This window comes from Amblyraja radiata, chromosome 4, assembly GCF_010909765.2.
Source record: "Amblyraja radiata isolate CabotCenter1 chromosome 4, sAmbRad1.1.pri, whole genome shotgun sequence".
NCBI classification, from domain to species: Eukaryota; Metazoa; Chordata; class Chondrichthyes; order Rajiformes; family Rajidae; genus Amblyraja; species Amblyraja radiata.
In genome coordinates, this window is record NC_045959.1 from 59,038,441 (window position 1) to 59,053,234 (window position 14,794).

Consider the following 14,794-nt stretch of genomic DNA (forward strand, 5'->3'; position numbering starts at 1 on the left):
TCAAGAGAGCTAGATAGGGCTCTTAAAGATAGCGGAGTCAGGGGATATGGGGAGAAGGCAGGAACGGGGTACTGATTGGGGATGATCAGCCATGATCACATTGAATGGCAGTGCTGGCTCGAAGGGCCGAATGGCCTACTCCTGCACTTATTGTCTATTGTCTAATACCGGTTGTCAGGGTTGAACCTGGGAGTCTGGCGCTGTAAGGCAACAACTCTACTACTGCCCCCACATGCTGCCCTAGTGGTTGGGAATAAGTTTATGAAATGCCGCTTGAAGCTGATAGCTGGAACATGTCCGAGGGTGTGTAAGAGAGAACAAAGGCAGTGTAAGTGGAGAATGGAACATTTGTGAACCTTGACTCGATTCATTTTAACCTTTTTTGAACAAAAAGAAACTTGTGTTGATGTTCTTAATTTGTCATTTATTACTGCCTGTATTTCAGTTTGGGAATGGAGTCTGATAAAGAGCAATCTGCAGCCTGCCACAACAGCCCTGTAACTGAAACATCGTCAGTAGAAGAAGCCCAAGCTGCTGAAGAAGACATAGAACAGCAAGCAAATGCTGATGGTTAACTTTGCTGGCAATACGTTATAACAATAGCTGTAGCTGGAATACAGCATAAAGGCTTTGTCTCTAGTTATTGTCTGTATGTTTTTAGGATATGCCATTCTTCCATAATTAGATATCTCAATATGTTTGCTTAATGCAACAGGTTTTATCGATCTGCTCTGCTGGGCTTCCTTGTGCAATTAAGAATAGCTCAATCACTTATTCACTAATTGGGCTGTTGGTTCTATCGTGGATGCATTCTGTTTTATAACATTTCAGTTTTCAGTAAGGTACATTTTAGTGTGCGTCTGGAAATATGTGCAGGAATAAGTATGTTAATTTGCATTGCAGAATGTTTCAAATTGCATTACAATTTAAGTAATCCAAGCCATTGTAGCCCCTGCGACATAAAAGCAAAGTTGTTTTTTTTGCCAGGAATATGTAAGTGAAAGAGTTTGAATGTTCTGTATACTTCCAATGATATTGGGGTTTCATCAAACCCAAAGAGCCGGATTTCAATGGGCCTCAGAATGATCTGCATTGAAATTGAATGTTTGAACGTCATCTAAGCAATTGGGTTGCTTCAGATAACGGGCACAACGTGGTTTCGTTTTAGTTTTGTTCCACTGAACCTTGCAGAATTTGTATAGAAAGCAAATGTGAAATGTGTCACTTTTCCCAAACTCGCTAGGTTAATGTCAAAAGATGTTAGAATCGACATTCCCAATATATGTGGCAGTAGCTGAAGTTCTGACAAGAGAAGGAACCAGGTCTTGTGGTGCACTTTGTGTTTGAATGTTCTATCAAATATTGTTGGTAGAAGACACTTTAGATGTATGGTGCCTTTTATAACTGTTGTTACAATCGAAGTAACTAGTTTTGCTTCATTAATGTTGGTTCATTAAGGTTGCATGTCTTGGTTATGCTAAGTGCCTTGTTTTACTGGATTTGCAGGAGCTGTAACCACATTTGTCGATTGCTCTTATTTCATTCGTCCTGCTTCAATTAATATTTGTTGCTGAGAATTTATTATTGGCTAATTACAAAGCCAGGATATAGGATATTTAGAGTAAACCAGAACTGCCTGTTTTAAAAAAAAAAAAAGGAATATCTTTTAATTTATGCTAGTAGTTGAGATTGAGTTGCAAAGCCCCTAAAGATGGACTTTTTACTGGAGAGTGGTTGTAATCTTCCACTGGATGTCTTGGGTCATGTTTTGTTTTACATTGTGTGCCAAATTTGTGAAGATTTTACTGCATGATTTAAATTACAGGTAACTATATGTCTCCCCACCACATGAAGATCATTTGTTTGGAAACAAATACAGCTTTTTGAAATTTGCATGTTTCAATTGAAGTATGCTGTTTTATTTTAAAATAAAGATTTTTTCATTTGACATTCAGTGATCTTTGCTTTTGGTTATTTAAAGTGCCATTTTCTTAAAACTATTTGCAACTCTCCATTCTGTACAGGAGGAGGCGCTGTCCTGTACGGCTGCCTGTCCTGCAGCTGTCCGTTTTTTTCACTTTTTAAATAATTTTTAGTACGTTAAAGTGTGTAGTCGGGGGGTCTAATCTTTTTATGTGTGGGGGGTGGAAACTGCTTTTTCAAGTCCCTACCTGGTCGGAGAGGCTGCCTTCCTCCGAGCAGCACCTTCAACCTGTCCTCGCGGCCTACCAGCGGGTCCTGGAGCGACGTTTCCTGAGGGGACCTGGCCAGAACCTCGGCTTTGGCGGCGGCACAGCGCTGGAGCGCTATTGCGGAGCGGGCGATGCCTTTCCTGGGTCGCCGCGCTGGAACTCCAGTATGCTGGGACCGCCGATGAAAACATTGTGGAGCCGCGGTTCTGTGGAGCGGCCGGCTGCGGCGCTGAACTTTACATCCCGGAGCCTGGGATCTCTCGCCAAGATCGTCAGTGTGTGGAGCTCCGTCAAACGCGGTCTGTTGGCTTGGAAGCCGTGGTCTCCGGTAAGAAGGCGGCCGTTCCTGGCACCCCAAGCCGCTGAGGGTTCTCCCGACGCCGGAGCACCATCACCCGGCGAGAACATCGGGCGCCGTGGTGGCGACTGTGGAGGCCTCAATAGGCCCGACTCTGGGTGGACAAGAGGATGGGGACTGGACTTTGTGCCTTCCCCCACAGAGAACCACTGTGGGGGGATGTTTTTGTGTTTTGGTGTTGAACTTCTTGAATGCTATGTTGTATTTTTATTAGTGTGCTGCAAGGACATCTGAATTTCCCCTGAATAAGGGGATTAATAAAGTAAATCTAATCTAATCTAAAGGGCCTGTCCCACTTGGTGATTTTACCGGTGTCATAACAGTGTCGCCAAAATATTTTGAACATTTCAAAATCCAGCGGTGACAAAAAAGTGGTTGCGACACTTGAAAAAACACCGCGCCTCATACGCCGTCACCGCTGCTTCATACGTCGTCACGCCGCATATTTTTCGGTGACATGATACATCAGTCAATGATGCCGGCAGTCGCCGAGAAAATCGCCAAGTGGGACAGGCCATTATGGCAAAGCCAAATAATGGGGCTTAGACTAGTGAAAGATGATCACTTGACCATAGATCATTATAATGACCTTAGCAAGGGTTCCCAACCTGGGGTAAATTTACCCCCAGGGAGTAAATTTGTTGATCTGGATTTGTACGTATTTTTTCTCATTGATTGACTGTATTTGGTTCTGGTATACCGTTATCTGTTCATCATTAGTTCATAAAGAGAAATAACATTGTTATGTGCTATTAAAGTTGCCTGGGGTAAATGGGACGAAAAAGGTTGGGAACCCCTATCTTATAGTTCACCAGCCCTGCACTGCCCACTTCTATCCAAAATAAATGCCCTGCAGTTTCCAACCTTATCGTTCCCCAGCCCCACATTGCCTGCAACTAACATCACCTCCTGAACTGTTGCTGGTCTCATCACCTCTGACGATCTGCCCCCCACATGCTTCAACCTTATACGATAGAACTTTATTCATCCCAAGAGGGAAATTGGTTTGCCAACAGTAAAATATTGTTCACTGCCTGCTTCTATCTAAAAAAAGTCTGAAAAGGGCCCTGACCCGAAACATTGCCTATTCATGTTCTCCTGGGAATGCTGCCTGACCTCCTGAGTTACTCCAGCACGTTATCTTTAATTGTAATTAACTGTTCTAATGACTTGAATTAAAATTACAAAGATGGGTGGTGAGGAATTCAAAGCAGCAGTTAGCATGTTTGGGATCCATTGTGGATTAAGTAACCAAACCTGCCATTTTTTTAAAATAAATACAAGGCTTAGGCTATGTCTGCAGACAGAACAATGAGTGTTAAGAATTCATTTCCATGATCACTCATCATGTGAACTTGAACCTTGGTGGTTGCTTTTGAGAATGCACATCTGAAACCTGGTGTTTGAACAAAGTTGTTCACTTGGACCTATCTAAAAGCCTAAAAGCATAGGAGTAAATGGCAGCAGTTCCACTTATTGGCTTTAATGGGAGTTTTACCAGAACTGCACACACATGAGTGTCATTCAAACTTTGAACAACATTAATCAAATATACTTTCCACTGACTGGTTAGTACACAACAAAAGCTTTTCACTGCACCCCTAAACTAGACTAAATCTATATGTGTTCCACTACATGGGCAGCACAGTGATACAGCGGTAGAGTTCCTGCCTTGCAGTGTCAGAGACCCAGGTTCGATCCTGACTAGAGGTGCTGTCTGTATGGAACGTATGTTTTCCCAGTAACCACGTGGGGTTTCTCCGGTTGCCTCTCACACTCGATGGTTTTAAATTATAAGTTTAATTTGACTAAAACAAAATCAAGTGGTTTAATAAGAACTATCTACTCAGTAAATCATGTATTCAATCTTCTCACATATTAAATAAATTCCAATTCCACTGGTACAAAAGACAATAGAATAAAGTTTGGTGTAAATTTTCTTGGTAAGCTAGTCAGTAATATCTTGTGCAAGAAAGAACCGCAGATGCTGGTTTAAATCTAAGGTAGGCACAAAATGCTGGAGTAACAGCAGGACATCTGTCTCTTCTCTCCAGAGATGTTGCCTACCCACTGAGTTACTCCAGCATTTTGTGTCTGAGCGGGCAGGCAACATCTCTGGAGAGAAGAGACAGATGCTGCCTGTCCTGCTGAGACTCTGGCATTTTGTCTACCTTCGATTTAAACCAGCATCTGCTGTTCTTTCCTACACAGGTTTGTAGGTTAATTGGCTTTTGTAAATTGTCACTGGTGTGTAGTAGGATAGTGCTAGTATATAGGGGTGATCGCTGGTCTGAAGGGCTTGATTCCATGCTCTATCTCCAATGTCTATCATGGGCAGGAATGACATGGTAGGCCCAAATGGTCTTTTTCTGTACTGTTGTTCGAGAAACTATACAGACAACAAATTCAAGTTATGGTCTGCACCTTGTATGAAATATGTTGGCCATCAGGAAATGGAAAACAATCCAGAATTTCAGAGCATTATTTTTCAGGCCGCCATGCCTGTGTGTAAGGGGACCTGATCAGGCTCAACTGCAATACTCTTGACTATAGTGCTGCCAACTCTCATGCATTGAGCGTGAGACTCATGCATTTCACGCTCTCAGGCTTCCAGCTCTCCTCCACACTTTGAGTGACTCACCAATGAGAAGTTTTCTGTCGGCAGGTTTCCTGTAAAGAACGAGCAATTTGATTGGCTTAAGCCCATCGCACACTTAATATGCATAAACATCTACTGACAATCAATCCGAAGTAAAACTGCTGTCATTGAGCTCCCAGACGCCGTATCCCATAGGCTGCATATGTATGCATATATATATGTTCGTTATGCCCGCGCGACATGGAATTGCATAACGTCGCCAGATTGAGTCTGGGTACGTTATAAGTGCAGACGATTTCAGCTCATCATTGCACTTTGGTGAATTTAGATGTTCCGTGGCTTCACTGACAGTGACTTTGTATGGTACGTATTTTGTTTTTGTTTATTTATCGATGAAGTGAGCGAGTATTAAATTAATTTTTGGGAATTTAGTTTTAAATGGGCAGAAACAAACTAAAGAAGTATCGTTAGACTCCCAACTTCAAAGCTTAAGTTATATGTTGTAGCTTGTCGAGGGTGGACGCAAGTTGAGTTCGATTGTCGTAGGTTGTCGCCTGTGTGTGGTCGAAGGTGGACATCCCAATTTGTGAGGAATTGTGTTGCCAGAGCTTGTCGTAGCTTGACGTCGACTAGGTGGGAGCTTATCGTAGACATTGTCGAAGGGTGGGTCCAGATTTCTCACTCTCAACTCTCACCCAATGTTGGCAAGTCTGTGATTTGTGCTACTCCACTTTAATCAGCAAAATGACTCTTTCCAAAAATCCACCTGTTACATTATTCAACATTTTGCCTTAATATACCCAATGTAATATTCGACTCGGACTTGAGAGTAAATACTTTTATTTACAAAGTGCATTTCTGTATTTTTCCCCAAATATAAGCATTTATCTTCAGTAATCAGCTACACAACCAAATCAATATGTACAATGATTATAATTAAAGACATTGGAAGCTCTGCTTACTAAAGTACTCAGACATAATCAAGTAAATTAAAACCATGTTTTTAAACAGTAGATTTAATTGCTTAAATGCATTGTTATAGAAACAAAATCACTTGCATTTTACCAATAAAATGAAAGCAATTCATTAGGCCTTTGCAAGTTTGATTTTCCCTGGTTTTAAATTATCATTTCATTGGACTAAAACAACATCAAGTGGTTTAACAAGGACTATCTACTCAGAGTAAATCATGTATTCAATCTTCTCACGTATTAAATAAATTCAAATTCCTCTGATACAAAAGACAATAGAATAAAGTTTGGTGTAAATTTTCTTGGTAAGCTATAGTCAGTAATATCTTGGTCAGTGATATAAATCCCAGTGATATAAATTTTTTCCACAGGCTATTCTGCTTCGAATGTGAAATATAAGTACACATTTTCATCCACCTTTTTACTTAGTGAAGATCTGGATGCTGGCTAGTTTAGTGTGGAACAATACGTGAGCCAGTTCGTCTCCTTGAAGAATACAATGAACTCAAAGCTGCAACTTGACATTTCACATGCACCTTACCTACTGCACCCAATGTTCCTGAAATGGCCTCAGTTACATTTACTTTTTTTTTCAGTTGAAGGAGTTGTGGATCAATCATGGAACAATAACTGAAACTTTACATTTTGTGCTTTTAAAAAATAACAGTGAATGTAGCGTTAGAAGAATTCTAATTATAAAACAGTGGCACAGCTGGTAGAACTGCTTAGTAGTGCCACAGACATGGGTTCGATCCTGACGTTGTGTGCAGTTGGTGTGGAGTTTGCACGTTCTCACTGTGACTGCGTGGGATTCCTCCGGGTGCTCCGCTTTCCTCCCACATCCCAAAGACAAACAGGTTTGTAGGTTAAATGTGTACAAAAGGGTCTCGACCCAAAACATCACCCATTCCTTCTCTTCAGAGATGCTGCCTATCCTCCAGAGAAAGTTGCATTTAACTCTTAGGGCTAAAAGAATCAAGAGATAGGGGAGAAAAGCAGGAACGGAATACTGATTTTAGATGATCAGCCATAATCATATTGAATGGCTCGAAGGGCCGAATAACATATTTTCTATGTTTCTATCCCATTGAGCTACTCCAGCATTTTGTCTATCCTAGGTTTGTAGGTTAATTGGCCCTCTGTAACTTGTGCAGGGAGTCAATGTGAAAGTGGGATAACATAGAACTGGTGTAAACGGGTGATTGATGGTCAGCATGGACTCAGTACCTGAAGGGTCTATTTCTACACTTTCTTTCAATCCACCAACCTGCTTTGTTACAATAATATATTGTTAGAAACAGACAACCTTGTAGTCCTGTAAGTTCCAGGACCAAATATAATTGTGTACAAAATCGGGAGAGGAATGGATCATGTAAATGCACTGAGCCTCTTCCCCAGAATAGGGGAATTGAGAGCCAGAGGACATGGGTTTAAGGTGAGGGGGAGATTCAACTGGAACCAGAGGGGTAAATTTTGCACAAAGGGTGTTGGGTGCCAGAGGAGGTAATTGAGGTAGGTACTATCAGGTCCACAGGGATATGAGCGAAGTGTAGATGGGACATATTGGTCAGTGTGGGCCGAAGGGTCTGTTTCCAAGTTGTACGATTCCAATCCAAGGAATATTGGAATGACAGCTTGATTCCTTTCAAATTAACCGTCAATTGTTTTTGTTGCTTAGATTTGTACTAAATGGTGAGGCCTTTTTTAATTTAAGACAGTCATCAGCTCTTTGATCAAAATATCCTATCAGGCTAGATACAGAATAAGATATGGCTGGAATATAAAATGTATTTTCCAAATCTAATCACTGTGGTTCAAATTAAATGTAGTGTAATACACAAAGATCAGATCTCTGATTAGAATTCTATGTGAATATTAATAGCCTACCATACTTCAGATGCCTCAGACCTGTATATATGTTGCGATACTATTATCACAGCATAAAATCTTAAAATACCCTAAGTCATCTTCATGTTGCTTAGTGTAACCGATCCGTGTGGCCAGCTTTACGAAGCCCAGGCAGTCAAATGCTTTATACTTGCATCTTCATCGCGTGTCTTCTTTTTAGCTTTAGCTGGAAAGAAGAAAGTTATATAGTTATTTTAGTCTGACGAGTCTTTTTTTACCTCCATTCCCACCCCATTGCCCAAATGGTAAAAATAGCTCTTTCATAACAAACCTGCTCCAACTACGATTGGCTGACTTTAATGTGTAGGAAGGAACTGCAGATGCTGGTTTACACCAAAGATAGACAAAATGCTGGAGTAATTCAGCAGGATAGGCAGCATCTTCGGAGACAAGGAATGGGTGACATTTCGGGTCGAGATTGAAGAAGGGTCTTGCTCCGAAACGTCACCCATTCCTTCTCTCCAGAGATGTTGCTTGCCCTGCTGAGTTACTCCAGCATTTTGTCTATATTTAGTGTAAACTAGCATCTGCAGTTGCCTACTGCAGCATTTTGTATCTTTGACTGACTTTCATTGTGGCTTCACCATGTCCAGAGGGCAAAAGGCGCTTGAGACTGGGAGGGCAGGAGAAGGTTTTGCTCGGGAGAGCCAGGGCCTCGTTAGAACATACATGGTCAGAGGGACATGGGAAATATGTGAAGGCATTAGCCTGCTTTGTTTTTGAAAATGGCTTCTCTACAGGCAGAATATATTATTTTAAAAAAAAAAACTGAAATACAATATTTTAAATTAACAAAATTAGATATCTTGGAGTGAAGCTTACATTAGATGGGAAATTTGAGCTGAAATAAAACTGAATGAGAAGGAATAGATATCTCATCAGGGGAGGTGTTTAAGAATGAACTGCAGATGCTGGAAAAACTGAAGGTAGACAAAAATGCTGGAGGAACTGAGCGAGTGAGGCAGCATCTATGGAGAGAAGGAATAGGTGACGTTTCTGGCCTATTCCTTCTCTCCATAGATGCTAACCCCACCCGCTGAGTTCCTCCAACATTTTTGTCTACCTTCATCAGGGGAGGTGATCTTAGAAATAGGAAAATACACGATCTTAAACAAAACTTATCTGGGAGCCAATGTACATCAGCAGCATGGGGATGATGAATGAATGGTGCAAGATAGGGCTTGGATAAAAATTTTGGTTAAAATTCCTTTTATTCATCCTTACCGTCTTTGAATTTTGCTACTCCAATGCACTCTAAGCTAATAAAGATGTCTATAAAAGATGTAGCTATAGATAAGACAAAGCTGGAACAGAGACAAATAGTATTATGGAGACAGAAATAAGAGATCACAATAATGGTGTGGATATGCTATCCAACGTTCACCTTGGTGTCAAGTGAAGTAGCAGTTCTAACTGACGTTGGAAGAAATTTCTGCACATCCAGAACTGGGCGACATCCAAGCAATTTGAAAATTTACTAAATGCATTTTCCAAATGTATTTTCACTCATCTTGTGGTACGCTACATTGAAGAATGTTTTCTGTTTTATTACCCTTAATCCAGCTCTCATTAGCTCACCTTGTCTGGATGGGAGATTGGTGGTTGGAACTTTTGGCAGTCCTTTGGTCATTTTCTTATTTAATTCTTCCTGTTCCAGCTCTTCTAATTCTGCCAGCAATTCATCCTGGAAACAACATAAATTCTTGATGGAACGCAGAAACGTTTCGGCTTTACCCAGCTTACAAAATGCGATAACAGGGCAGAAGGTCAATACTTTAAAATAAGTAGGATGGAACCGCAGATGCTGGTTACAATGATCTATTCTACATTTTCTTTGAGCTTTGTCCCCTTTGATCTCTTGTTTTCACACCTTACCCTTCTATATTTCTCCTTTCCCTCTCCCCTGACTCAGTCCGAAGAAGGCTCTCGACCCAAAACATCACCCATTTCTTCTCTCCAGAGATGCTGCCTGTCCCGCTGAGTTACTCCAGCATTTTGTGTCTAACTTTGAAATAAGTATTGGAATTAATCATTTCAAACATCATAACATTATCTAGTTTGATTTGCATGAAATAATTCATATCCTTCCTTGCATTAATACCATTTCAATTTCCCTGCCAATAACATGAGAGAAATATACTGCTTGCTAACTGCTGTTCTGTATTCATAGAAACATAGAAAATAGGTGCAGGAGTAGGCCATTCGGCTCTTCGAGCCTGCACCGCCATTCAATATGATCATGGCTGATCATCCAACTCAGTCTCCTGTACCTGCCTTCTCTCCATACCCCCTGATCCCTTTAGCCACAAGGGCCACATCTAACTCCCTCTTAAATATAGCCAATGAACTGGCCTCAACTACCTTCTGTGGCAGAGAATTCCAGAGATTCACCACTCTCTGTGTGAAAAATGTTTTTCTCATCGGTTCTCATCTCTTAGGACCGAGATGAACCGAGATTTTAGGACCGAGAAGAACCACCGTAAAACATAGAGCCAATGATTGAAAATAAATTATGTACCTCATCAATAATAAAACATTTTGGCTCAACAATTAAAAGAGCTATTAATAAAAAATGCAGATGAATTTATTTTATAGATTTTAAAAGTTCTTTTCAGTGTATATTTTCTCCCCTTAGCAAATGAATTACAACTTTGTTATATAAATGATGGAATATTTTGTTATGTACCTCATCAAATTCAGAAGCAAAAGCGACTGGTCGGGATATTGCATCAGAAATCTCTTGTGCTATTTCCTGCTGTTCCGTGATATTTTGCATCATTTCATCAATTTTATCCAAATCCCTGAGGAAAAAATAATAATACTACCAATAATCTACAAACTTTTTTTCCTTCAAGCCATTTCTGATTTTAACCATTGTGGGCTCACATTTTATTCAAATGGCATTCTCACCAAGGGAACAATTTTAATGCAGTTTTTTTCCTTTATGAAACATAGCAAGTTCATGACTGTTTTAGGCTTCATATCCTTCCTACTGATTTTTAAAAATGTTATACTTAATTTGATTTGTATTTTAGAACCTACAGCTTAAAGATGACTACAATTAGACCCAAAATACTTTAAAGTTTTTTGTAAATAAAGAAGTATAAAATAAAATGAACATAAGGAAGTCATAATCCATTTGCTAAAATGCCGATTTTTTTCATTGTTTTCAATGTTCCCAATATTCCAAAATGGTAGAAACAGGGAATTGGAGATGCGGTTTGAAAAAACATAGAAACATAGAAATTAGGTGCAGGAGTAGGCCATTCGGCCCTTCGAGCCTGCACCGCCATTCAATATGATCATGGCTGACAAAACAAGACATGAAGAGCTGGAGTAACTCAACAAATCAGGCAGCATCTCTGCAGAACATGAATAGTTGATGTTTCTGGTCAGGGCCTTTCTTCAGACTCAATTCTGAACAAATTCAGTCTGAGAAGGGTCACAACCCAAAATACCACTTGCACACGTTCTCCAGAGATGCTGCCTGACTTACTCCAGGACTTTGTGTCTTTATTCCAAAATGGCTGGCAGGAAGAACTCTCCCATGTATTAGCTGGAAATAAACCTTCTTTAGTTTAGATATACAACATGGAAACCCCTTTGACCCACCGAATCCCCGCCGACCATGATCACCTGTCCACTAGTACTATCGTACCACTCGTGACAATTAACCTGCATGTCTTTGGAATGTGGGAGGAAACTGGAGCATCTGGAAAAAACCCATGTGGTCACATGGAGAATTTTGTTATTGGAATAAGAGAAAAAAAAACTTGCAGAGCTCATACCCAAAAATTGTTACGTCCTTCATGTAAGCAAATACATTTTCCAGTGCTAAAGTTGAATTATGATGAATGCAGCTGGCACATCTATAGGGACTTGACAGGGGCATGTATTAAAGCAATGACTGCAGGCTGAATTTGAAGTTGGGAAGAGCATACCTTATATTAAAATCATGAGCAACAAAAGAAACACCAAGATGCCCAACTGAACTGCTTCCAATTTATTCTCAATCTTTGCTTGAAAGCAACATCGCATCCTGACATGCAAAGACTCATTACAGTTGGCTCCCGAGGGATTCTTAACAGGCATCCACTGCAAATCAATTTTACTTAAATGAGGTGATCCAAAGTTCAATACATAGTGGACATCTGCTTGCCTTAACCAACGTGGAGACTGTTTAATTCGCATCTACCACATTGCCACACATATTGTGCTTCCATCATTTTAGGACAGAACGGAAGGATTGAGCTTCAGATCCTAGGTATTACAGTAAAATTGATATACCTCATCTAATTATAACTGTACTGCATGATTCAGTTATATCTCCAGAAACAACAGTTCACAGTTTAAAAATAGAAACAATAAGAACATAAAGTCGGTAATTATAATGGGTCGCATCTTCTGCAATAAGGTGACATTTAGACATGTTTGTGTACTTTAATACTTTAAAATCTTTATCTAAAAAGTTGCAGGAAGTGATAAGATAATGGAAAATAATGGGAAGGGTAAATAGATGATGTTTTCCAATAGTGTGGTGAATCACAGTTCAAAATAAATATTTTTCTTCCTACTTTACCAACTGCAAATGCATCACTACTGGGGCATATCATACAGTAATTTATTTTAATAATAATCTGGTCCAATGATTACTCTTTAGGGAATATACTCACAAGTACATGACAAAAATGAATCACTTACATGTGCTCATGAGCAGTTTTCATTGCCTTTGCAGCATAGCCCATAGATTTTAATACTTCAGTATTTGTATTTGCATTTTCCAATGCTTCTCGTTGGAATTCAATCGTAGAGAGAGTTCCATCGATCTGTGCCAACTGCTTTTCCAACCTCTTCTTCCGCTTCAGTGCCTGTAGAGCAGCTGACAGAGTAAATAATGAAATGTTTAAACCAGCATCTGCAGTTCCTTCTTACATAATGAAATGAATTAGTTCAATTGATTACAATTTGAGAATCAACATTTCAGAACACCCACCAGGTGATGATCGGAGCAAAGTACGAATGTAATAATACCCAAATTACCAGGCAAGTAGGGATTAAGAAAAAAAGTACAACTCGGTGGGATTATGTAAATGTATGCATTGGAACTGCATTGACGAGATATGCACCCATTGAGCAGTTCTCCATAAACGGCAAAACAACGAAAAATATTGGAAATCAGATCAAATACTTGAGGAATTATGATATTCTCTGTTAGGCAGTCATTGGCTCTGAGAAGACTCATTGGCTTTGAAATCCAACCAAAAAAAAGGAACATTTTTAAGAGAGTCAGGGCAATCCTATCGGGCCAACAATGCCCCATTGGTCTACTCGAAACCACCAAAATGACTGAAGACAACACTGACAATGCCCACAAGTAAAACACACTCCAGCTTATTGAGTAGTACAAGTAACTTTTTTTAATTTCCAATGAGGAAAGCGAATAACCTACGCTTAACATTCAATACTATTACCAAACTTCCCATCGTCAACATCCAGGGTCTCTACTGATTTAAAACTCAGATAGACCAGCAACATAAATACCTCTGCAATAGCAGTAGGTGATATTTGGCTAGTGATACACATCCTGACACTTGCAGACTATTGACGTACCCCAAACGAGGGATGCGAATGTATGAGTAATGGCAACTCTAACAACACTGAGGAAGTTCGGTCCAAGCCAGGCAAACACAAGCTACCTGTCTGGTATTCCATCCACCAATGTAAATAGACATTATGTCCCCTAATGGTGGAGTAGATGCAAGTTGGACCATCTAAGAAAACAAAATAGTTACTCACCCAGGCTAATCCAAGTGCACCATACAAATCCAAGACCTCTACCTCAAAACCCATTTCCTTTGCACACTAGCATTGAGAGAAACTGGGCTCAAATAGGAGTGGAGACATTGCTAAACACATCTGGACCATAAGATTTCACCAGATCCAGTAGACACACGATTGGCCATCAACCATAAATCTTTGTCACAATTCTTAGATCCTATTCCACAGGTCCCACGCTGGAATGCTGTGGAGAAAGGTCCCCTTGTTGTAATATAATCATAATATTGAATGTCAAGCCCGTGAATAGAACGCAAGACCAGGTCCACTGTTCAAGAATGCTAATACAAATACTGAGAACTCCATGTACACCCAACATGTAGTAGAGAATGATTTTCTAATAATAGTACTGGAGTTAGTAAAAAGAATGCAGAAAGATCCCATATTAACAAAAGCAGAGATTAGGTGTAGACACAAAAAAAATTTTTTTGTGTCTATCTTCGGTTTAACATAGAAACATAGGTGTAGGAGGAGGCCATTCGGCCCTTCGAGCCCTTCATTGCGATCATGGCTGATCATTCCCAATCAATAACCTGTGCCTACCTTCTCCTCATATCTCTTGATTCCACTAGACCCCAGAGCTCTGTCTAACTCTCTTAAATCCATCCAGTGATTTGGCCTCCACTGCCCTCTGTGGCAGGTAATTCAACAAATTCACAACTCTCTGGGTGAAAAAGTCTCTTCTCACCTCAGTCTTAAATGGCCTTCCCTTTATTCTAATACCTTTAAACCAGCATCTGCAGTTCCTTCCCACAAAGATTGTGTGTCTGGATTTATTTATATACATAACATCACACTTATTTACATATACTATGTAGATATACTAATCGGTGCGGCGGCGCCGTGTGACAGCGGCTCAACTACAGTCTGTCTGTCTTTTCTTTCTTTTTGTCCTGTTAGGTGTATGTTTTTGGTTTTAGCTTTAATTTTA

The 14,794-nt window shown here is 40.1% G+C and overlaps 2 protein-coding genes across 3 annotated transcripts in view; one reads left to right on the forward strand and one right to left on the reverse strand.

Annotated features, from left to right (window-relative positions):
• snx16 (sorting nexin 16) overlaps positions 1-1,954 on the forward strand; it is a 44,523-nt gene extending 42,569 nt beyond the window's left edge. For both annotated transcript variants that reach the window (XM_033019574.1, XM_033019575.1), the window contains exon 8: positions 446-1,954. In XM_033019574.1, coding sequence (XP_032875465.1) covers positions 446-575 — 130 coding nt within the window. In that variant the 3' untranslated portion in view covers positions 576-1,954. The remainder of the gene's footprint in view (positions 1-445) is intronic.
• A 4,018-nt stretch (positions 1,955-5,972) lies between these two features.
• LOC116972178 (charged multivesicular body protein 4b-like) overlaps positions 5,973-14,794 on the reverse strand; it is a 38,354-nt gene continuing 29,532 nt past the window's right edge. Inside the window, exons 2-5 of the mRNA XM_033019576.1 lie at positions 12,730-12,907; positions 10,715-10,829; positions 9,607-9,712; positions 5,973-8,194 (exon numbers count right to left, since the gene is read on the reverse strand). Coding sequence (XP_032875467.1) covers positions 8,127-8,194; positions 9,607-9,712; positions 10,715-10,829; positions 12,730-12,907 — 467 coding nt within the window. The 3' untranslated portion in view covers positions 5,973-8,126. The remainder of the gene's footprint in view (positions 8,195-9,606; positions 9,713-10,714; positions 10,830-12,729; positions 12,908-14,794) is intronic.